This window comes from Notamacropus eugenii, chromosome 1 (genome assembly GCF_028372415.1).
Source record: "Notamacropus eugenii isolate mMacEug1 chromosome 1, mMacEug1.pri_v2, whole genome shotgun sequence".
NCBI lineage: Eukaryota > Metazoa > Chordata > Mammalia > Diprotodontia > Macropodidae > Notamacropus > Notamacropus eugenii.
The window spans coordinates 431592551-431614835 of NC_092872.1; the positions used below are offsets into that span (position 1 = coordinate 431592551).

A 22285-nucleotide genomic window follows, 5' to 3' on the forward strand; every position below is an offset into this window, starting at 1 on the left:
AGGAGGACAGAGGACTATGGAGAGGTATCCCTTTGGGTTGGGAGAAGGAAGGTTTCATGGTGGAGTGAACTGGGTCATACACTTTTTCATATCCTTGATATGATCTAACATAGAGCTAGGTACTCAGTCACATGGTGACTGGTCAATGGATTGATAGTTGCTGTCCCAAGTATGAACCCTAGAGTCCTTTTCAGGCTGATGGCCATGAGCATTCCAGAATATCCTCTTCCAGACACCCAAACACAAGGTTGCCAGTATCATAATGGCCCCTTAAGAGTTTAAATTAAGAGTTCAAGGAGAACAGCAGTTTGGTGAGATGTTTATTTCCAAGAGCAGCAACTGATAGATAACTGAGGGCATGAACTCCAGATGGGGAACTGCCTGGAGTAAAGCCTGAGGCCCCCATAACCTCTCCCACCTCCAGCCCTGAAAGTTGGCTTCTGTAGGAATCAGATACCCTATGAAAGAGGGAGGGGACCAGGCACAGCTGAAGGTGGATAGGGACCAAGCACACGCAGGGGCCACTTGGGGATGGGTCTTCCAGAGCATGCAGCAGGCCTGGTTCAGGCTCCATACTGGATATCTGTGGCAATGGCCAAAAAGCCCTGAAGAAACAAAAGTTCTTTAGTCGTTGAAGTTCTAAGTGCTTCCAGATTCACCAGCCAATTTTCTGAGGGACACACAGGTCCTAGGCTAAGTTATACTGAAAGGGTTGAGTAGAAAACACCCTGGAAGAGGATCCGATTTAGAGTCAGAAGACCTGAGTTTGAATCCCTGTGAGATACTGGAGTCAGAAAATTGCTGCTGAGTTGTTTCAGTCGTATCCAACTTTCCATGATCCTGTTTTGGGGTTTTCTTGGCAAAGATATTGGAGTGGTTTGCCATCTCCAACTCTAGCTCATTTTACAGATGAGGAAACTGAGGCAAACAGGGTTAAGGGACTTGCCCACAGCCATACAGCCAGTTAGTGTCCAAGGCCAGATATGAACTCAGGTCCTCCTGACTCCAGGCCTAGCACTCCATCTACTGTGTCACCTAGCTGCCCTGGACCTGAATTCAAATCAGGCCTTAGTTACTAGTTGAGTGACCTTGGGCAAGCCATTTAACCCTGTTTGCCTCAGTTTCCTCATCTCTAAAATGAGCCAGAGAAGAAAATGGCAAACTACTGCAGTATCTTTGCCAAGAAAACCCCAAATGGACTCATGAAGAGCCAGACACGACAAATGACTGAACAACAACATGAGATTAGGCAAGCTATTTCCCCTCTTAGGGTCTCAGTTTCCTGAAGATTGGATGGATGCCTGTGTGACTTTGGGCTAGTGACCTAACCTCACAGAACCTCGGTTTCCTTTTCTGTAAAATCAAAGGGTTGAATGAGATGATCTCTAAGGGCTCTCCCAGCTCTAGCTCTCAGTAGGGTGGTCACAGTGCTACTCTGTGGTCATTCAAGGGAACAGCACTTTCCTTGGCTCTTCTTACCAGAAGCAGAAAATACCCTCGGGGAGTTGTAGCCTCCACCCTCTTCCCCCAGGGCTGGCTCTCTACAGCCGTACTAGGCAAGGACGAGGATGGGGGTGGGATCACCCAGCGTCCACTTGAAAATTTCCCATAGCAAGGAACTGCGTACTTCTTGTGCTAAGCATGCCATTAGAAGGGTTGCTTATTTATCAAGGTCTCCCTAGAGCTTGATGACAAGAATAGACCTCCTCTTGTTCCTAGAGGTCTCACTCTTGTTCTCTGTTCTTTCTGTATGGGAGAGCCAGAATGTGTGAGAGAGAAGAGAACCTCGTACTCCAAGCTGGCAGCATATCAAAGCTAGAAGGGAACTTTGGAATCAAACAGAGAATGTTACAACTGGAAGGGGTCTTTGAATGGTGAACGCGGAGTATCATCAGAACTGGAGAGACCTGAAAACAGCATTGGAGGGAGATTTAGAACAGAGGGCAAGGGTGCCAGAAGCCAAAGGGTACTTAGAGATGTGATCGAAACCTTCTCATTTCCCAGATGGGGAAAAGGAAGCCCAGAAAGGACAAGACACTTACCCCAAAACAGAAGAAGGGCTAGGCAAGAATGGGAGGCAGCAAATAAAGGGATCAGTTCTTTACTATACAGTGCACTGGAGACTGAAGAGGGAGGGGACATGGGGCAAGGGGATGGAGGAATACTGCTGAAAACCTAAGGGCAGGGGAGGTAGGAGATGATGAGGCAGTGCTCTGGGAACAAGTTGTTAGTCCCCATGATACAGGAATTGGGTTCCTATAAAGAAATTAAGACTACACCCACCTCTTGGATTTTGATGACTGTATCTTGAAAGCTGGTCTTGGGCAGAGTGGGCAGAGGGAAGCCTTCCTTGAGTTTTCCTGGGGAAAGGCTATGAGTTGAGTTCACCTCTCCATCCTCAACCCAGAGCCTGGCACCTAATTGATATATACTTGAGTTCTGCCACCTACCTATGGAGTTCCCAGCCCCAGTGGCTTCTCAGGGGGCTTCCCCTGGTATGAGGATACAAGGAGAAGGTTCTCTGTACTGAGAGAGCTATACTTCTAATCAGGTATATTTAGGGACTCTTATTTCCCCATCCAGCTTTCGTCCTCTCTCTTCTTTTGCTTAGTCTTCAGTGATCCTCCATCTCTCCATCCCTAATCTCCCTCCACTCCTGCTCCCTGGAAACCTCCTGCAAGAAAAGTGACCTGGGCAAAAATCCCAGTTCAGCCACTGAGCCACCAAGTTTCACCAAGCAAGTCACTTCTCTTTCCATCTCATCTGTAAAATGGAATTAATGATAAACTCTGACTGGCCTCCCTCCCAGGATTGCGAGGATGAGGACAGATGTGAAGATTTATTCCAGTCCCTTGCCTTTCTGTCTCCAGGGAATTTCAGATGTGGTTCGATATTATTTTTATTATTATTTACTAACATTTTCCTAGAAGGGGGGGAGAGGTTAGGGGTGGTGAAAACTCACGGTTGATCCTAGGCATTATGGCTGACTTCAGAGTGACATTCAGCAGAGTCTCCAATTTATCAACCTGGGGAGGAGATGGGAGAGGCCATAGGGGAGAAACCAAAGGATGGGATGAGAAGTGGAGGAGGACAGAGAGTAGAATGTAAGAGCAATGGGCTGGGCTTGTCAGTGGTCCCTTCCAGCTCTGACCTATGAGTCTAGGAAGAAGGGAGAAAGAGGGGAAAGCAGAGAAGCAGGAGAGGAAGGAAGGGGTTTAAGTGGGTCTTATAGGTCTTGCCATGTCCCTACCCTTAGCACACCAGGCCTCACACTGCCCCAGTTCCCTCCCTTCAGAAACATAATCTTTCCCTACTTGCCTGGGGAGAAATTGCCCAGAGAGGGTGGGATATGGGACAGTGTATGAGTGGCTGCTGGACCCTGAGAAATCAAGTGGAGTAACCATAGATCCTCATCCTGATTCTCTGACTCAGAGACATAGGGCACTTACCTGGAAGGGCCCCACTGCTGAATGAGCCAGGGTCAGGCTGAAGCTGTAGGAAGAGGGCATGGGTGAGAGCTGCCCTATATCCTAGATTTAAAGGGTTATGAGGGCCCCCTTGAGGGAAGGCAAGAGGGCAAGGGGGTAGGGTGGGTACCCTCTGCTTCCCAACCCCAAACCAACCTATTCTTTTCTCCCACCCTCCCCCCAAACCTGGAACCATCCCCTTCAAAAATGGGGGAAGCAACTAGAGATAGGGGAAGTAGAGAGGACTCACTTAGTCAGTTTCAGAGAGGCCCCAATATTCTTTCCAGAAGTAAAGATCTGGGCTGAGGCTTTGGTATCCTGGTAAGAAGAACCTATTTCAAAGCCTGGCCCCTCCCCAAGCATCCCTAGCCCCTGCCCCTTCCACCCCAGTCAAGTGGGTTCCACAGGGGCATGAACTCAGTGGAAATGGAGTTCCTCTAGAGCAGGGTTTCTTAATTTTTTCCTGTCACTGGACCCCTCTGACAATCTGGTGAAGGAAGACACTTAAAATGAAATATACAGGACTGATGTTTTGAAATACAGCTATCAATTTTTTTTTTTTAAAGTTCATGGAACTGAGGTTAAGAACCTCTACTCTAGGGATTTAGCCCAAACCAGGAATGGAGGATTGGCCTGGGGGCAAGACAGGAGAAACCAAATTCTTCCCTCCATTGACCCTCAGTTACAGCTAGGCCTTTCCAAACATTCTTCTCATCCCACAAGAAATTCCCTGCCCTCTCCTCTCTGCCTCTTCACAGATAACCAGACTTCAGGCCCCAGACTCCCATTCCACCTCATCCAGGAGGGAGGACCAGTCAAGGTCTCAGGAAGCTCTTTGCAGAGTTCCTATAGCTCTTATAGCCTGAACCTTTCTATGCCTCCTCTCTATTCTGCCTTGTTTTTGCCTCATTTCCTTTGTGTGAATCTTGTTGTCCCAATTAATCTGTGCTGTGGAAAATATCCTGGACAGAGAAATAGGGAGGCAGTATGATACACTGAAAAGAGTACTGGATCTGGATTCAAATCCTGTCCATACTAACTACTTGTGTATGACCATATACAAGTCACTTAAACCTCCTTGGGCCTCACTTTTCTTATCTGTAAAATGAAGGTGTTTGACCAGGTGATTTCCAAGGACCCTTTGAGATCACCGTCTGGTCTATGATCCATTGTAATGGGGAAAGCTGTATGTCACTTCCCCCTCTGGAAGTTTTTTCATCTGTAAAATCTGTAAAATGAGAAGATTGGACTAGATATTCTCTAAAACCCTTCTAGTTCTCACACTCTGTTGGACGTTCTAAGATCCTTGTTATCACTGACATTGCATGGTCAAAGTTCCCCCGAGTTCTAATGTTCTAAGGTATGTGGTGCTTTCTGTTTCTATATTCAGGCCCCCATTCTGATGTCAGCCAATAAATGTTTGTTAAGTCAATAGATAGCTTGTCTAGGTACACTGCGGGGGCTCAGAAAATCATAGTGGACAGGCATTGCTGCACTCCCTTCTGTGCAGAGCCTTCCACAATCTTGTCACTTGTCACTGGCAGAACATGGTCCTAGGGAAGGGAGTCTGGTCCTCTGGCCTGGATCTCCTGCAGCTAGGACTTAGGGCACAGAACAGTTCCCTAGGCTTGATATCTGACTTGAACCTCCAGGTTGCTACAGAGCACTGGTTCAGAGTCTGGGAGTTAACCGGGGTAAGGGAGCGCCAGCCCTTGGTACCCATGAGCCCAAAGCAGGGACCATAACTCAAAGAGTAATCTAAAGCCTGCCTAAGCAGAGAATGAAACCAATACTTGGGGTCAATTTGTAAAAGGGAGGCCATGCCTAGAGAGGGTGGAGCTGCCCACTCACAGCATGCAGTAGGAAGACTGGTACAGGTGAGGTTCCATTGGGCAGAACAAAGGCCTGCACTGCCCCAGGCAACAGAAGCTGCAAAGTGGCTGGCTGAGTTTGGAGGCTGGGGGGAAGTCGAGCGAAGATCTGCAGGGCCATAGGTGTATCCGGGAATCTCCTCTGGAGCTGGAGCAGGGGTACAGAGATGGAAGAAGGGAGATAAGCAGGTTAATAAATTTTGACATTTAGAAAGACACACAGGAAGGGAGGTCATAGTGACCCTTTCCTTCCCCTTCTACACTGTCTGGGGGTGGGGGTAGGGGAATGGGAGCTGAATGGGGAATTATCAGACTAGGTCCCAGAAGGGTAGGAAGTCATTGGTGGGGAGTGGGGGGTGGGACAGCCCTTACAGGTCAAGTTTGTCTTTGGTGCCCCCAATCTTCCCACTCCTGGCCCAGGAGGAGTGAATGAACCTCCTGGGGTTCACATAGGGGCACATGGTCCTCAAGGTGCTGCTCTTAACCTCATCTTGGTTGGGAAAGCTCTAAACTCACTTCCAATCTCAGCTCCACTTCTTACTGGCTGTGTGACCTTGGGCAAATAACTTCACCTCCCTAGACCTCAGTTTCCTCATTTGTAAAATGAAGGGGTCAGACTAGATGATTTTTAGGTCCCTTCTAGCTCTAAATTTTGTGATGCTATGATCCAAAAGCATAAAGCTCTAATAGTTGGAGCCTGAGATTTGACTTCAGGGAAGCACTTTCCAGAGTCCCTTAAACAGTGTCAGGTAAATTCCTCCCTCTGGCTTCACTTAAAGACATTGTGGAATAGATACAGATCTGGACTTGGTGTCAGGAAGACCTGAATTCTAATCCCACCTCTGACACTAGCTTTGAAACCTTGGGTAAATTCTTTGGCTTGAGTCTCAGTTTACTCATCTGTAAAATGGCAATGCTAATAATGTTTATAATACCTACATCACAAGACTGTTATGAGGTTCAAATGTCATAACTCTTCTAAATGGTTTACATACCATTTGAATGTCATTGTTAGGCTAGGGGTGGGGCATTGCTTTATTCTGGTCACCTGCAGGTCCTGCCAGGGCAAGGGGTTCTTTCCTTCCCTTGGTTGTGGCCTTTTGATTGAGTCCAAGTTTTTACAGAACAAATCCTTTTATTAAAGGGATTTGTTCTGTGAAGTTTGGATTCAGTCAAAGGGCTGCACTGAGAACCTAGAGGGTCACATGAGATAGATATTATGATTGTCCTCATTACATATAAGAAAACTGAGGTACAGAGAGGTTAATTGACTTGCCTAGGGTCATACAGCTAGTCCAGGGCCTGGCGTTCAAACCTCATGGAATTGTGAGGCACAAATGAGATTGTATACATAAAGTGTAAACCTTAAAGCACTCCATACATGTGAACTATTAATATCTCAGATAATTAATTACTCAGATACTCAAATACTCAAATGGAACAGAGAGATTTGAGAGTTCTCTCCAACTTATCACATCCCATACATTCCTGCCCAGGCTGTACGACTCTTGTCCATGCCTCCCAAAGGTCTGCCATAAGGGGCTCCACCCAATGTGTCAGAGGCCTTCCTCTATTTCTCCTGACACATGCCTCCCTGTTGCACTATTATTCTATGGGATGCCCATTTGTAATATTTATGTAAATTATCAAAATTTTATACAAATTTTATACAAAAATTTTGAAATAATGCAGGATAAATTGGAGATAATCATAGAGGAAATGTGCTAAGATTAAGGAAGATAAGAAAAGTCTTCTTGAAAATGAGATTTTTTTAGCTGTGGCTTGAGGGGTAGAACAGACATACAGGCCAATTTTAGTGGCAAATATATATTACTGTTGACAGCTAGGTGGTACAGTGGATGGAGTACCAAGCCTGAAGTCAGAAAGACCTGAGCTCAAACCCAGTCTCAAACATTTACTAGCCATGTCACTCTGGACAAATAATTTAACCCTGTTTGCCTCAGTTCTTTATCTGTAAAATGAGTTAGAGAAGGAAATGACAAGCCATTCCAATATCTCTGCCAAGAAAACCTCAAATGTGGTCACGAAGAGATGGACACAACTGAAGCAAATGAATAACCTCTATTAGTACAGATGAATTATTAAAAAATTTATAATCTTGACTCATGGGGACAGTGGAAAGATGACTTTACTAGGAGCCAAGAGACCCAGGCCCTACTAACACACTGACTTACTGTGTGTAGCATCTCCAAGTTGACAAGGACCTTGGAGGCCATGTAGCCTCCTTGAACAAGAATCCCCTTTATAGCACACCTGAGTGGTCATCCAGACTCTGCTTGAAGAGAAAACCCATGATCTCCTGAGGCAGCCCATTTCAATTCTGAGTAATTCTGAATAGCTGTAATTGATAGGAAATTTTCCACTTCTTCCATGGAAGAGAAATCTGCCTCTCTATAACAATCTCTTTCCCTTTCTTCACCCCTCCACCCCCAACAAACAACAGATCTAACCACTATTCCTCTTTAAAGACCTTTAAGAATCATCTACACTTCTATATATTACTAACAAAGTTCAGCAAAAAGATTTAGAAAAGAGAAATTCCATTTGAAATAACTGGAGCTAATATAAAATACTTGAGAGGTTACCTGTCAAGACAAACCTAGGAACTAAATGAAGACAATTACAAAACACTTTAATGTTAGATCTAAATAACTGAGAATATTATTGCTCATGGGTGGGCAGAGCCAATACAATAAAAATTACAATCCTACCTACATTAATTTACTTACTCAGTGCCATACCAACCAAACTCCCAAAAAATTATTTTAAAGAGCTAGAAAGAATAATAAAATTCATTTGGAAGAACAAAATAGAAAGGAATTAATGAAAAAACATGTGAAGGAAGGTGGCTTATACCAGATCTCAAACTGTATTATAAAGTGGCAATAATCAAAACAATCTAGTACTGGCTAAGAAATAGAGTGGTAGGTCAGTAAATAGACACACAATACACAGTATGGTAATCTAGTGTTTGATAAACCCAGAGCTTTTGGGATAAGAACATACTATTTGACAAAAATTTCTGGGAAAACTGGAAAGCAATTTGGCAGAAACTAGGCATAGATCAATATCTCACACCATATGCCAAGATAAGGTCAAAATGAGGACATGATTTGGACATAAAGAGTGATATCATAAAAAAATTAGGAGAGTATGGAAAAAATATACCTATCAGATCTATGGATAAGGGAAGAATTTATGACCAAATAAGAGATAAAGAGAACAAACAAAACCAGTGCTGACAAGATTAGAAGAAAAGCAGAAAATTGGGAGGAAAATATTTTTTATACATTTTTCTGATAAAGGCTTCATTTCTCAAATATATAGAGAACTGGGTCAAATTTATAAGAATCTGTGTCATTCCCCAATTGATAAGTGGCCAAAGAATATGAATAGGCAATTTTCAGAAGAAAAAAAATCAGTTATCTATAGCCATATGAAAAATGCTCTAAATCACTATTGATTAGAGAAATAGAAATTAAAACAGCTCTGAGGTACCACCTCATACCTATCAGATTGGCTAATATGGCAGAAAAGGAAAATGACCAACATTGGCGAGGATCTGGAAATACTGGAAAACATTGTTGATAAAATTATGAACCACTTCAACCATTCTGGAGAGGAATCTGGAACTATACCCAAAAGGTTCTAAAACTTTGACCCAGGAATTGCACTACTAGAGCTATATCCCAAAGAGAATTTTTAAAAAAGGGAAAAGGACCTATATATGCAAAAATATTTATAGCAGCTCTTTTTGTGATGGTAAAGAACTAGAAATTGAAAGGATGCCCATCAATCAGAGAATGGCTGAACAAGTTGTGGAATATGATTGTGATGAAGCACTATTGTGCTATAAGAAATAACAAGCAGGATGCTTTCAGAAAAATATAGGAAGACTTATATGAAGTGCTGCAAAGTGAAGTAGTTCCAGATCATTGTACCTAGTAATAGCAATATTCTATGATGACCAACTGTGAGTAGCTATTTCCAGCAATGCAATGATCCAAGATAATTCTGAAGGATTTTTGATGAAAAATGCTATCCACATCCAGAAAAAGAACTGATGGAGTCTGAACACAGATCAAAGAATACTTTTTCCTTTTTTTTTTAAATTTTTTTTATTTTTCTTGGGGTTTTTTGTCTGTTTGTTTTTTTTTTACAGCATGCCTAATATGGAAATATGTTTTGCATGACTGTGCACATATAACCTTTCTCAAATTGCTTGCCTTCTCAAGGAGGGGGCAGGGAGGGAGGGAGAGAACTTAGAATTTAGATTTTTTTTTTAAAAGCATGTTATTTTTTTTACATGTAATTGAGAAAAATAGGAAGGAAACAGTAATAAAAGAATAAAGATGGAAAAAAAGGATATATAATGCGTTCTGTTTTGGACATGCTGAGCTTCATATGGCAATGGAATATCTGAGAGAGAATAAACTTAATTCTCCAGAAGTATTGAGCTAAATTACTTTAATTGCTAAACTATACATTGTTTTAAAATTAAATAGCCTTGAAATTAAAAAAAAATAAAGCCCTTCAAACACCTGAAGCCAGTTTTCATATTCCCTAAAATTCTCTCTCTCAGGTCCCAGTTCCCTCAACCAAACCTTATATGGCATGATTCTCAAACCTTGGACAAGTTAGTTCCTTTCTCTGAACTTCAGTTTCCTTCTCTGTCAAATAAAGGGAAGTGTGTGATTAGCAAAGAGTACCCTAGACAGGAAAAACAGGGTTCAAGACTGGTTCTGACACTTACTATTTGACTTCAGGGAATTCCAGGACCTCAGTTTCCTCTTTTAAAAAAGAGGTGGTAGGAGAAGATGGTCTCTAAAGTTCCTTTCACTTCTGTCTTTTAAAGTCTTTTATGACTTGACCTTTTTCCTATCTATTCTTTCTATACTTTACTCTTTCTCATATATTTTTCAATCCAGTGATACTGGCCTTACTGAGTCCCTTAAACAAGATATTCCATCTCCCTCCTCTGGGAATTTCCATTACCCATCATCCACGGCTCCCTCCTCATCTCCCTCCTCATCTCTACCTCCTCGCTTCCTTGGCTTCCTTCAAGTTCCAGTTAAAATCTCACCTTCTGCAAGAAGCCTTTCCTTATCTTTCTTAATCTTAGCACCTTTCTGCTGTAATTATCTACAGTTTATCCAGTATTATATATCTTGTTTGTATATTTTTAAATTTTATTTTATTCTGAACTTAAGAAATAAACAAGCATTTCAATAACATAGATGATTGTACATGAAACTACAATCTATTATGTACAACCTGCTGTTCCTTTTAAATATATAATCAAGTTATCATGTCATTTTCTTTTTCTTCTTCTTGTTCCCTACCCCATCCCCACTCTAGAGATGGCTACCATTAGACACAAATATGTATGTATATATGTATATATATATATGTAAAACCATTCTATACATACTTCTATTTATCAGTTTGTGCTTATAAATTGTTATTGGTATATTTTCTCCCCCATTAGACTGTGAGCTCTTGAGAGCAGGAAAAGTTTTTCCCCCTTTCTTTATTTCCCATTAAGTGCTTACTATGTGCCAGGTACAGTACTTGGTTTTTCCTGTCTGCATCACAACAAAACAAAACAGGATTTTTGGGAGAATTAACAGAGAATTGTGTATGTGGTACAGACTTACATATTTGGACCTAAGTGAGACTACAGAGAGCAAGCGGATGTGGGCAGGCAGTTTCCAGCCTGAAAGGCAAAATTGATGACCCTTACCTCAGGCACAAAGCCTTTGAAGATCTTGGTGTTGATATGTATGGGAAACTTCTTGGATATCTGGAATGACAGAGGAAGGTCCCCTGTTCAGCCTTACCCAGCCCTCCCCTTTCACAAGCAAGGCAACCCTCTAGCCTTCTGAGCCCAGGGTTAGCTAGATGCCATTTAGATTCCCTTAACCTCTCCTGTCTTCTTTCAAGTCCCAGTTAGAGTCCCACCTTCTGCAAGAAACCTGTCCCAGTCCTCCTTAATCTTGGAGCCTTCCCTCAGAAACCACCCCCAGTTTATCCTGTACGTCTCCTGTTTGTCTATAGTGGTTCTCATCCTTGGACTACAAGCTCCTTCCTGATGCCATGGCCCTCTTGGAGAATGAAGGGTAAACGACCACCACCTTGAGGGCAGAGACCGGTTTTCTTTGTATCGCCAGCGCTTAGCTCTGTGTCTGGCATATAGAAGACCCTCAATAAATGTTGACTGTTACTGTCTGCCTGTTTCCTTCTCCAGTCTTGGCCCTCACCTTACTTGGCTGTCACTCATCCGCCTATTACAGCCTGGTCCTGCCTCCAGTCTTAGCCCCGCCCTCAGTTGGCTGGCATTTATTTTCTTCTAGCCTCACTCCTTGGTCCCACCCCTCTTCCCAGTCCTAGCTCCAGTACCAGTAAGATGCTGCTCTGGCTCTACCCCCAGACCCTATGTGTCACTCATGTTCTTCTCAATAATCCTTAGCTCCACCCCCCAGCTCTTCTAGCTGCCATGCAAGCCTCTCTAGCCCCTCCTCTCCTGGCTCTGCCCCGCCCCATGCATTCAGGCCCCGCCCCTTGCACCAGGCTCCGCCCCCTTACCGTGCTATCCGTGACGTTCCAGGACAAGGCTCCTGCCCTATAGTATACGGAGGCAGCTGAATTGGCCACAAAGTCCGAGACACCCAAGAGCAGCATGCGGTCGTTCTGTTCCCAGAGCGAGAATGGAGTAGGGGGTACTAGGGCTTCTCTGTGGCCGTCCCGGCTGTAAAATTCACCCTGGGGTGGGAGAGAGTTATGGGGAGGAGAAAGGAAGGACAGGACAGGGAAACTGAGTCAGGAACCCTCAAAGTGCCCAATCAAGCCCTCTTCGAGGACGGTCTAGTCCCAGATGGGCCATTCTTTTGCTGTGTGTCTTCTTTCTTGGCATCATTTTTCTTCTCAATAAAATAATGCTAATTATCCCTGACCTTGCAATCATGAAACCCAAACAGCATTAACAGATGGAGAAAATGCAAAGTGCTTAAGATTCATAGACTCTTGGAGCTGGAAGGGACCAGAGCAGGCACCAAATCCCACCCCTATCACCCACCCCACGCAGAAATCTCTACAAGCTTTCTTGATTGTGGGTCATTCAGCCTTTGCTTGGACAGTGCATAAGGGGTTAATAGTTAATAGAATTCTGCAATGTTAGATCTGGGAGAGACCTTAGGACATAGAATATAGAAGACCAGAGCTGAAAGGGACTTTAATCCAGCCCCCTTATTTTATAGTTAATAAAACTAGGGTCTTAGAGTACTTAAGTCAACTAAAGCAAGTATTCATGTGCTTTTTGATGGTGTGATAAAAGGCCTCCTTGGGAAAAGAACGCTCAGAAGAGAAACAAATGGCCAAGGAGACCCAGATATACCACAGATCTGCTGTGGGACCTTGCCTTAGTCCCTTGGTTCTGTCTGGCTTCTCATCTGCAAAATGGGAATGACAATTTCCTTGGACTCTCAGAGAAAGGGTGTAGGGAAGCGTGATGCTTAGCAGGAAGGGAATGAGGAGGAAGAAAAAAAACCAAGGGTTGGGAGGAGGGAGGAAGATGTTAATGATCAACTGAAGATGGGGAGAGTGAGGAAGGGGAGGCAGAAGGAGGATGGAGAAGGATGAAAAGAATGAGGAGGATGTAGGAAGGAAAGATAGCAAGGAGTATGAGAAGGGAAATTACCTTAAGGTCCACTTCAATGCTTTGCTCTGTAATCAGGGGTGCTGCCACCAGAGAATAGTTCAAGTCTGCAATGGAGCTTATGTGGCTGGATTCTGGGGACCAGAGCAATAAGAGCTACTTGTCCTCAGAGGGAGCGCCTGTGAGCCCAGACCCCAACCCACCTTAGGACTTCCACACAGCTCATGTCTCCCTCCCAGATCCAGGCTCTTGGTGTCACCTCCTGACCTGGGATGGTCTGTAATATTCGTTCTAGAGCTTGTACTGCATTCTGGATCTTTTCACAAACCTGGACAAGGAGAAAGGTCCAGAGAGTCAGGGAATAGGGGCATCTTAAGGAGGGTGACTGTGAAGTAGTTTCACTGACTCCACCCCTCCCTGGCATCAGTCTGTGCCAGGATACCATTCTGTCTCCTTGCTCTGATCCCTCCTGTCCCCAGAATACCATCTCCAGAGCTCTGAGCCATGAGTTTTTCCATTCAGTCTTTTCTTCCATACATCATCTCCCTTGTCTGGGGTGGGAGATTGGAGGGAGGGGGGGTGGTTGAGAGGGATGGGAGAGAGTAGTGGGGAGGCTTCCACATGTGATCACTGGGGAGGGAGAGGGTGTGGCCTGACTGTTTGTCAAGGAATAATAATAAATATATATAATATAATATACAATAAAAATAAAAGCGCAATATAATAAACATAAATGAATATTACTCTCTTGCCTTAACAAAATACTTTATATACTTTGTCTTATTTGATCTTCCCTTCTGTCTCCATCTCTCTGCCTTTCTGTGCCTTCTCTATCTGTTTGTCTATGTCTGTGTCTCTGTCTCCCTCCTCCTCCTCACCCCCCTCCTCCATCTTCTTCTTTTCTCTCTCTCTCTCTCTGGCTGTCTGTGTCCGCTCTCTTTCTGTGTGTCTCCCTCTGTCTCTGTCTCTGTGTATTCCTGGGTATATGCTATGTGGTTACTTCTATGTAACCATATAGCAGTCTCTTCTCTAGCCTCCCTACCTCTTCCAGAAAGTAAGTGCCAAGAGGCCAAGGGCTGTTGCCTTTTTTGTCTCCATCTCCCCATTTGCCCAGCACAGGACTTTGCTGAACGAATGTTTGTTCAATTGAATTGTTGATTTTATAAAGGCAGACACAGGCCCAGGGAGGTTAAGTGATTTGACCAAGAGTACCAATTATTAATTGACAAAACTAGCCTTTGTACTGACTGTCTTTCCTTGGGGGTAACAAGAACAAAAGATATTTCTGAGGCATACTCAGGGTGTCTGGGTAGATTCTGAGTTTCAGCACCAACCATCCAGTATGCCAAAAGCCCCAGAACCTGGCTCATGATCCGTGCTGTTAGTGTCATGATATCAAGGACCTCACAATACTGACATAACAAGCCATTGATATGTATATTAGAATGCCCTCTGGTTGTTAGAGGGATGAGGAGCTCAGAGGTGGGAGGGCCTAGAGCTAAGAGGGAGTCTGAAGGGGCTGGGTGAGGCTTGGGAGATGGAACAGGGTTTAGAGAGGGGACAGGATTGAAAAGGGAGGAAAAAGAAGGGGGCACCTAGATGAGGAGAAAACAAAAAGGGGGCAGAGGTCTAGAGATGAGAGGGGAAAGAGGGCGGGTGGTTGAAGGGGTGGGGAGGAGGAAGAGCTTGGGATGGTTATTGTTGTGGGGTAGGGACCTAGGAAGTAGAACCTCACCTTGCTGTTCAATTCCCGCTGAATGGGATCCTCCAGGGCTCCAGTGAAGATGTTATAGAGCCAGCTAGGGGAGGGAGGACAGGGATGTGTGAGTCTGACACCCTCTCTCTGCCCTGAGACAGCCCCCCAACATTGTCCTTACCTGGCTCCTCCATGGAAGGTGACATCCAAGTGCCCAATGTGGCAGCTACAGCCTGCAGGGCTCACGGACAGACGGCCAGCGCCATCCCAGCCCACCTCTATTAGCATGGTCAACATCATGTCCCCCACACTCAGTTTGAAGGTTCCGCTGTCATGTCTGTAGAGTGGATGGTACGGGAGAGGGCAAGGAGGCCACCCATAGGTACAAATAGTTTGGGAGCAGTACCACCCATGGCCACCAGAGAGCAGCAGCTGCCCACTGAGTCAGCTAACTAATGGCTTTCACCCAATTTTGGGGTGGCCAGATTCTCACAGGAACCACTCTGCAGGATCTCTGGCCAGACTGTGTTGTAGCAACCCTCACTGATAACTGGAGTGCCCAGAGAGGGCTTCCATTAAGACGTGGTGAAGCATGAGCTGGACCTCGAAGGCTGGACTGAATTTGGCCAAAGCTAGTAAAAAGTCATTTAAAACACTCATGTTTGACGGTCCTCTGGCCTTTCTTTGTAAAGTGATGGGACTGAATCAGAGGATTTCTAATGTCTTCCAGCTCTTAATCCTATGAAACTGTGAACCCAGCTCCAGAGCCCTACAGAGAATGTAGAAGCAGGGGATACCTTCAAAAGGCTGGGCTTGGGAAGTTTAGGAATTTGAGGTCCCAGGGCACAAGAAGGGCACAGAATACCTGTGTTAAAATATTGGATCCACTTATTTAAGGTGTGACCTTAGTAATGTCTCTCCTCCTTAGGCCTCTATTACCTCACCTGCTCATCTCTTAAATGGGGGGGCAGGGGATTGGAAAAGATGGTTCTTAGTCCACAGTATTAAAAGTCTCTGTTCTTTGAGGATCTGGAAGGCTCTGATGGGGAAGTTAGGCATGTGTCTGTTATCAGGAAAAGGAGGGACCCAAGGATCAAAGTGGGAGGGGGGATTGGGGTGGCTTAGCTGTGCCTTTCCAACATCCCTCCAAAATCCTTACATTAAGGATACCTTCACAGACCAGTGACCGTTGACTTGGGCCTCCGAAGGTCCCATGGACAGTTTGATCCTGGAGCTGGGAACAAATGCAACCAAAGACTCCCCCAAATTTATAGTCTTTACCTGGAACCTGTAGGAAAGTACCAAGTGAAGCTCACTTTCTCGGCCCAGCCACCCTCAAGGGTCTCCCCGTTACCCAGCCCCCATTATTTCCAAGTTGGAAGTCTCCTCAAACACTAACAGACCCCTGCTTGAGACAATCCCTGGGGAGAGAGTTTGAGGCCATTAAGTATCCTGAGCTGTTATGGAACAAGGAAAATCGAAAGAGTGCTTAGACTAGGGAACATAGAATATTGGAACTAGAAGGAACTCTAGAGATTATCTAAGCCAAACTCCCATTTCATAGTTGAGGAAACCGAGACCCAGAGAGAGGAAGGGATATAAAGCTAGTTAATGGCACTTTATATGCCACATAATGGAGTATAATCCAGGTGTCTTGGTAGGGGAAGAGGAATGGGGAAGAAGCAGTTATATAATGCCTACTATGTACCAGGTACTGTTCTAAGCACTTCACAAATATTATCTCATTTAATTTTGACACCTAAGACTTGGAGATTTCAAAATCCTATTCTTGGTGTAGTAGAAAGCTTGCTTTCTTGCTTTCTGATGACCTCAGTTTCCTCATTTGTAAAATGAAGGGGGGAAGAAGAATTAGACTAGAAGGTAATAACTCCTCTTTATATGGTACTTTAAGGTCTGCAAAGCACTCTCTTCCCAATAACCCTAGGGAGCACTTATCTTGTTATGGTTATTTTACAGATAAGAAAACTGAGGCTCTGAGAGGTTACGTAACTTGCCCCTGTTCACACAAATAAGTGTAGGAGGCTGGTGTCCCCAACTCTAATTTCAGCAGTTTCCTGTTCACACCACTTGTCTGAACTTGTCTGTTCAAACATTTCTTCCAGCTGGGACATTTTCTGAGTCTGTAATGAAAGCCTGAGTTGGAGGGGTTTGGGAGGGAAGTAGGAGGTGGGGGGAAGCAAGGTAACTGAGAGCAAAATCAGAGGTCCATGGAGGGATCTGAGTGGAGTGAAGGAGAGGGCTGGAGGTCAGGAGGGAAGGGCGTCACCTGGTGGGCTGAGGTGATGGGAAGACCCTTGATTTTCATCTCTCTTACCCTGTCATTGCGTACTCCACGTGGCCCACCAGGGGGATTGAATAGGAGCCCCGGAAGTCTGGGATGGGCAGCTGCAGTAGAGCAGACGTCAGAAACTCCATCCCAACCTGCTTCCCTGCAACAAAGAACAACAGGACCATCACCTCTACTTCCCCTCCCCAGCACCACAACCTCCGCACCCATTATGGAGCACTAACCATAATCCAGGCCCTTCTGGGTGATCTTCATCTTTATTCCAGGAGTTCTTGCCTCCATTCCTACCCCCAACAACACCACTAGGAACCACAGCATCTTAAGGTTTCTCCAGGCCCTGAGGAGGGAAGGGTTGAACATGAGCAAATGGGGTGGGATGACTTCTTTTCTCTCCATCTGTCAGTTAATCAACAAACATTGATGTATTTTGTGAAGTGACCCTGGGCTCTCAAAGTTGTCAGTAGAGTGAGACCTTTGGTAGATCCCACCAAGCTGGAAAGCTGTTGCGCATAGCCCAGCAATGGGCTGTCACATGGCTAGCCTAGCTGAGTACAGAGTCATAATTGGATATAGGAAGCATGTCCTTCCATTGATGGAAGAGAGCAGGACACTGTCCTAAGATGGACAGGGAAAGAAATAAGATGTGAGCTGGGTCTTGAAGGGTGGGAGGGATTTGGTGAGGAAAGAAAAGCATTTCTAGGCTGAGGGGTACAGCCTGAACAAAGACTGGAGGTGGGAAAATGCAAGAAATGTTCAGGGACATCCCCACCCCCCAGACTGACAGGTCCACAGTCCTTCACATATACTCTGTTTTGTAACCCCCTTTTAGAGTGAACCTATTATCCAAAGTCCTTTATGCCTTACCTTTTTAGCTATGTTTCCCATCATTCCCTTCATATGCTTCAGTCAAATTGGACTGCTTTGTCCCCTGTTCTCATCCATCTCTCCCTTGTCCTTACCCGCACCTGACTTCTACCCCAGTTCTATTCTATATTTCTCTTGAAAACTCTCCCCTTCCTTTAATCCATCAATTACTCAATCAAAAAGCATTTATTAAGTACCTACTATGTGTCAGCCTCTATACTAGGATCTAGAGATAAAAAGACAGTCTCAGTTCTCAGGGAGCATGAGTTCTACTGAGTGGGATGAGGGGTGGAAAGCTCTCACCCTAGGTTCACAGATACAAATGGTCCATCCTTCCTTAATTTTTTTATTCAAACATCTCTGCTTGACTTCTTTTTTTTTATTCTAACTCATTCAATGTTCATCTATGTACATGCCTAGCTGGATCAAAGTCCTCACCTTGGATTCCAAAGAGCTGAGAGGCCTAGTTGCACTTCTTTTACTTATTTTCTAGTGACCTTAAGAAAGTCATTTCTCTTCCTGAGCTTCAGTTTTCTCATCTATAAAATGAGGATAACAATCTGTGGACTCTCTCCCTCACAGATTTCTTCTGTAAGGAAAGTACTTTGTAAAATCTTAAAGACCTTGTTATTGTGCAGAAATGAGAGCTGTTATGACCCAGGGCATGGTTTGTGTAACACTATTCAAGGAGATACCTTTGTGTCTACTGTAGTTCCATGCACAGGGCCCTCACACAGAAAGTGCTTAATAAATGCTTATTGAATTTGGTTGAAGTCTTTTTCTCTCTGAGCATTGAATGTTGTGTCTCCACCTTCACCAACATTCATTGACAGTGCAGGTATGAGAGTGCTTTGAAGTCCTTCACAGGGCCCTCTGCCTGTGTCTGGGTCATGCCCTGGGGGGAACTTAGACCAGACTCTACCCCTAGGATTAATCTCTGCCAGCCCAGCACAAAGAGGATTCCAGGAAGAAGACTGAGCTAAACGGTCAAGTATTAAACCACTTATAGAATTCCCTTCCTATCCAAACTACCCATGAGGATCCCAAAGCACTTTTCCTGCTTCTATTTGGCTGAGTGTAGCTTTCTCTCCCCAACCTTGGCTAGCTTTCTACTTCCCACCCACCATCTGCTATTGGTTGCAGCTTGACCTTGATCAGGAAGGCATTGCTGCCCTCTCTCCCCACCCTTCACCCTTCACAGACAGATACACACATACCCAGACATACCCACAAGAGGCCCCAGCCCTGGCCCCTGGGCTCAGCTGGAGTTTCCCCTTCTCCTTACCGTAGGCTGTTTCAGAGAGGGAGCAGGAGTCTGTTCTCTCACTCTTGGGTTATATAGAGTAATGCTGAGGAAGGGGAAGTAGAGGAATGGTCTGTAAAGATAGGAAGTAATAATGGGGAAGTGAAAGAGAGGCTGAGCTAAAGAAAAGTGAGGAGAGTGAGCTGGATATATGAGTGAACTTTAGCTCTGGCCCCTCCAGGTAAATCAGTCTTCCAATAAAGGTCTTCCTAATGTCATTCTCTGCCCTCTTCAATCTGTCCATCACATGTTGCTAGATTGTTCCTTAGTTGCTGGTCTGGTCATATCGCTCAACACAAAATCCTTCATTGACTTTATTATTGCCTAACAAGTAAAGTTCAAGCTTTACTTTTCTTGGCATTCAATGCCTTCTACAATCTGGCACTTCTCTGTTGTTCCAGTCTTTATTATCTCTTGTGATTTCTTTCCACTATTTCAGCATTCCAACAACTGTGCACCTGGAGCATATCATACTTCCTACCACCTCCTATGTCTGGAATGTTCTTCCTTCCTGTTCTCATCTCATCCTTTACAGCCCAGCTCAATGTTACCTTCTCCAGAAAGCTTTCTCTGACCCAATACTTCCCAAAGTCCCACGGTAACAATCTTTCTCTTTCAACCTCAAATAACACTTTTCTTTGCCTCTCTCTTACTGAGTGTAAAGCATTGTTCTAGGCCCTTAGGATACAAAAATAAAAATGAAATGGCCCCTGTCCTTAGAGTGCTTCTCTTCTGGTGGGGAGACAGTACCCAAAGACAATGAGGAAACAGAATATTTAAGGACATAGAGGATAAGCACCGACCTGGGATGAATCACAGAAAATGCACATGATGTTTCAGATGGGTGGAGATGAAGAAGCAGTCGGTGGTTCCAGGCATGGGTGTTGGGAGAGTGGTGGTGGTGGTAGTGGTGGTGGTGGTGTAGGTATAGGGCTGATTGGAGAGACAGCTTGTGGGAAGTCATGGAGGCTGGAGATGAAATGCTAAGAATGAGGAACAGAAGAGTAGTCCATCTTAGCTGGAATGGGGAATAATATGAACCAAGTCAAGAAAAATACGTAAGGCAGGTAGGTAGAAAGTCAGGAAAGTTGATGGAGGGCCTGAGGTGTCAGAGTGAGTAATCTTATTTTGTCCTAGAGGCAATGAGGAGCCACTAAGGGTTTTTGAGCAGGAAAACGATATGATCAGACTTGTTTGGAGACTTCCAAACCAACCGGGAGATATAATAACAGTTGGCATATTAGTTCATTGGATTTTCACAACAAGCCTATGGGACAGCTACTGCAGATACCAGTAGTCAAGGATGCTACTACACATTCCCATTTTACACATAAGAAAGTAGAGGCTCAGGGTAACTCTCACAGGCTCACATTGCTAACAGCAGGAATGAACCTATGGCTTTCTTGTCTTTAAGATCAGCATATTTTCTATTATGCCTACTGCCATACTGGCATTATCTTGGTCTAAAGCAAAAAGTAATGAGGTAATGAACTAGGTAAGAGGCTGTGGGCTTGGAGAGAAGGGAACAGATGCAAAAATTATTGTGGAAGTAGAATTAACAGAATTTGTTAACTGATTGGAAATGGGTGATGAGGGAAAGGGGAAAGTCAAGGATATGGTACCTTCAACAGAAATGGGAAAGTTTAGAAGAGAAGTGAGTTTAGAGGTGATGGAAGGGGAGGGGAAAGATGAGGGGGTAGTTGAGGCCAGTTTCATTCACTGGGTAATATTGCTGTTATACCTCTCTGTATTGGGGGCTTATGAAGCCTTTACTAGACTGTGAACTTGGTGATAGCAAGGACCGTGTCTCTCCCTTTGCATCTATCATGGTTTTCATGAAGTACAGAGATTCATAAATTAGTTCTCCCTGACCTGCTTTCTAGGTCAGTCGTGTTTGGTATCACATATCTTACATTGTCTTCCATTTTTTTCAAGCTCTTGATTTTGTTCTGGTTTATTTCTTGCTGTCTCATGAAGTCATTGATTTCTATTTGGTCTATTTTAGTTTTCAGAGAGTCCATTTTTTGGATAAAGTTGACCATTTTATCTTCTAAACTATTTCTTCTCCTTCTAATTCTATTGTCCAGAACTTTTATTTCATTTTCCAAGACAGAATGTTAGGGAATCTCAGAGCCCCTGGGCATCTAGAACTGTCCCAGATATCATGCTGATCCTTGCCATTCACTACTCCCTAGGATTCCCAATATTGTCACCCTGGGTCTTTCTCTGACCTTTGCTCTTGCTGCTTTCAGATACAGAGGCCTCTTGCAGGCTCCCCATAACTCTAGCCTATCTCTGGCCAAGCTGGTAGGTCATGTTTCACTGACCTTGGCTTTGTTGGTTGCATTCTTTCATGTTTCACTCAGGCTTCTCTCAGATCTCTTGCACAGTCCTAGGATAAAAAAAAAATCACTTACTACATGGAGTTTTTCATTGGATTTTAAAATTATTATTTGGTCTGATGCAAACTTTAGGTTTTTGCTTGAGTTGGTATGGGGGAGCTCACAATGCACCTTCTGCTTTAGGAAGCCATCTTTGGCAGAAAGTTTCCTTTATTATCTAGCACAATAGTGGCTCTCTACATAGTAGGTATTTAAACGGTCATTGAATGAATGAATGAGGTCAAGGGTGGAGTTAAACCATAAGGTGGAGGCATCCAGTGCTCAGGCCCCCCACTTCCCATCTCTCTCCCTGTCCCCCCTGTCAGGAGTATTGCCAGTCATAGGCATTTCTAGAGTCTTTCTCTTCTACTTCTGCCTTATAATTTACTCTTCTCTCAGCTGCCCCTGTACCTCTTCCCATTTTGTCTCATCTACTCACTCATTACATCAATAAAGAGGGATATGTAACCACAAAAATTAAAAATATACGTATTTTTAAAAACCACTTTAATTCCATCACCAACATTAGATTTGGAAGGAATCTCCAAGGATTATCTAATCTGTTTCTTTGCCTTCATGAAGGGAATTCATTCACTTTTTTGGCCTTGTATCCCCAGGACCTTTCCCTTGGCAGTACTAAGTGTTATTGTATGCAGAGATAGTCTAGTGAAATGTAAAGAATAATTGGGTTTGGAATCAGTAGGCTTGTTCAAATCTCTA

At 44.2% G+C, this 22285-nt stretch overlaps 1 protein-coding gene across 3 annotated transcripts; it reads right to left on the bottom strand.

Annotated features, from left to right (window-relative positions):
* Positions 1–307: 307 nt before the first annotated feature.
* LOC140519002 (bactericidal permeability-increasing protein-like) lies at positions 308–19251 on the bottom strand. Of its 3 annotated transcripts, none has more exons than XM_072631654.1 (16): positions 19167–19251; positions 17242–17354; positions 17045–17159; positions 15869–15997; positions 14891–15046; positions 14749–14812; positions 13281–13341; positions 13056–13147; positions 11945–12121; positions 11103–11162; positions 5319–5486; positions 3718–3785; positions 3450–3492; positions 2963–3026; positions 2284–2360; positions 308–605 (listed from the first exon to the last, which is right to left on the bottom strand). In XM_072631654.1, the coding sequence occupies exons 2-16, from the start codon at positions 17333–17335 to the stop codon at positions 564–566; spliced, it is 1410 nt and encodes a 469-aa protein (XP_072487755.1). In that variant the 5' UTR covers positions 17336–17354; positions 19167–19251; the 3' UTR covers positions 308–563. The 3 variants fall into 3 exon arrangements, with proteins under 3 accessions (XP_072487755.1, XP_072487756.1, XP_072487754.1); XM_072631655.1 differs by having other exon boundaries at positions 19109–19176; XM_072631653.1 differs by lacking the exon at positions 19167–19251 and having other exon boundaries at positions 17242–17377.
* Positions 19252–22285: the final 3034 nt, after the last annotated feature.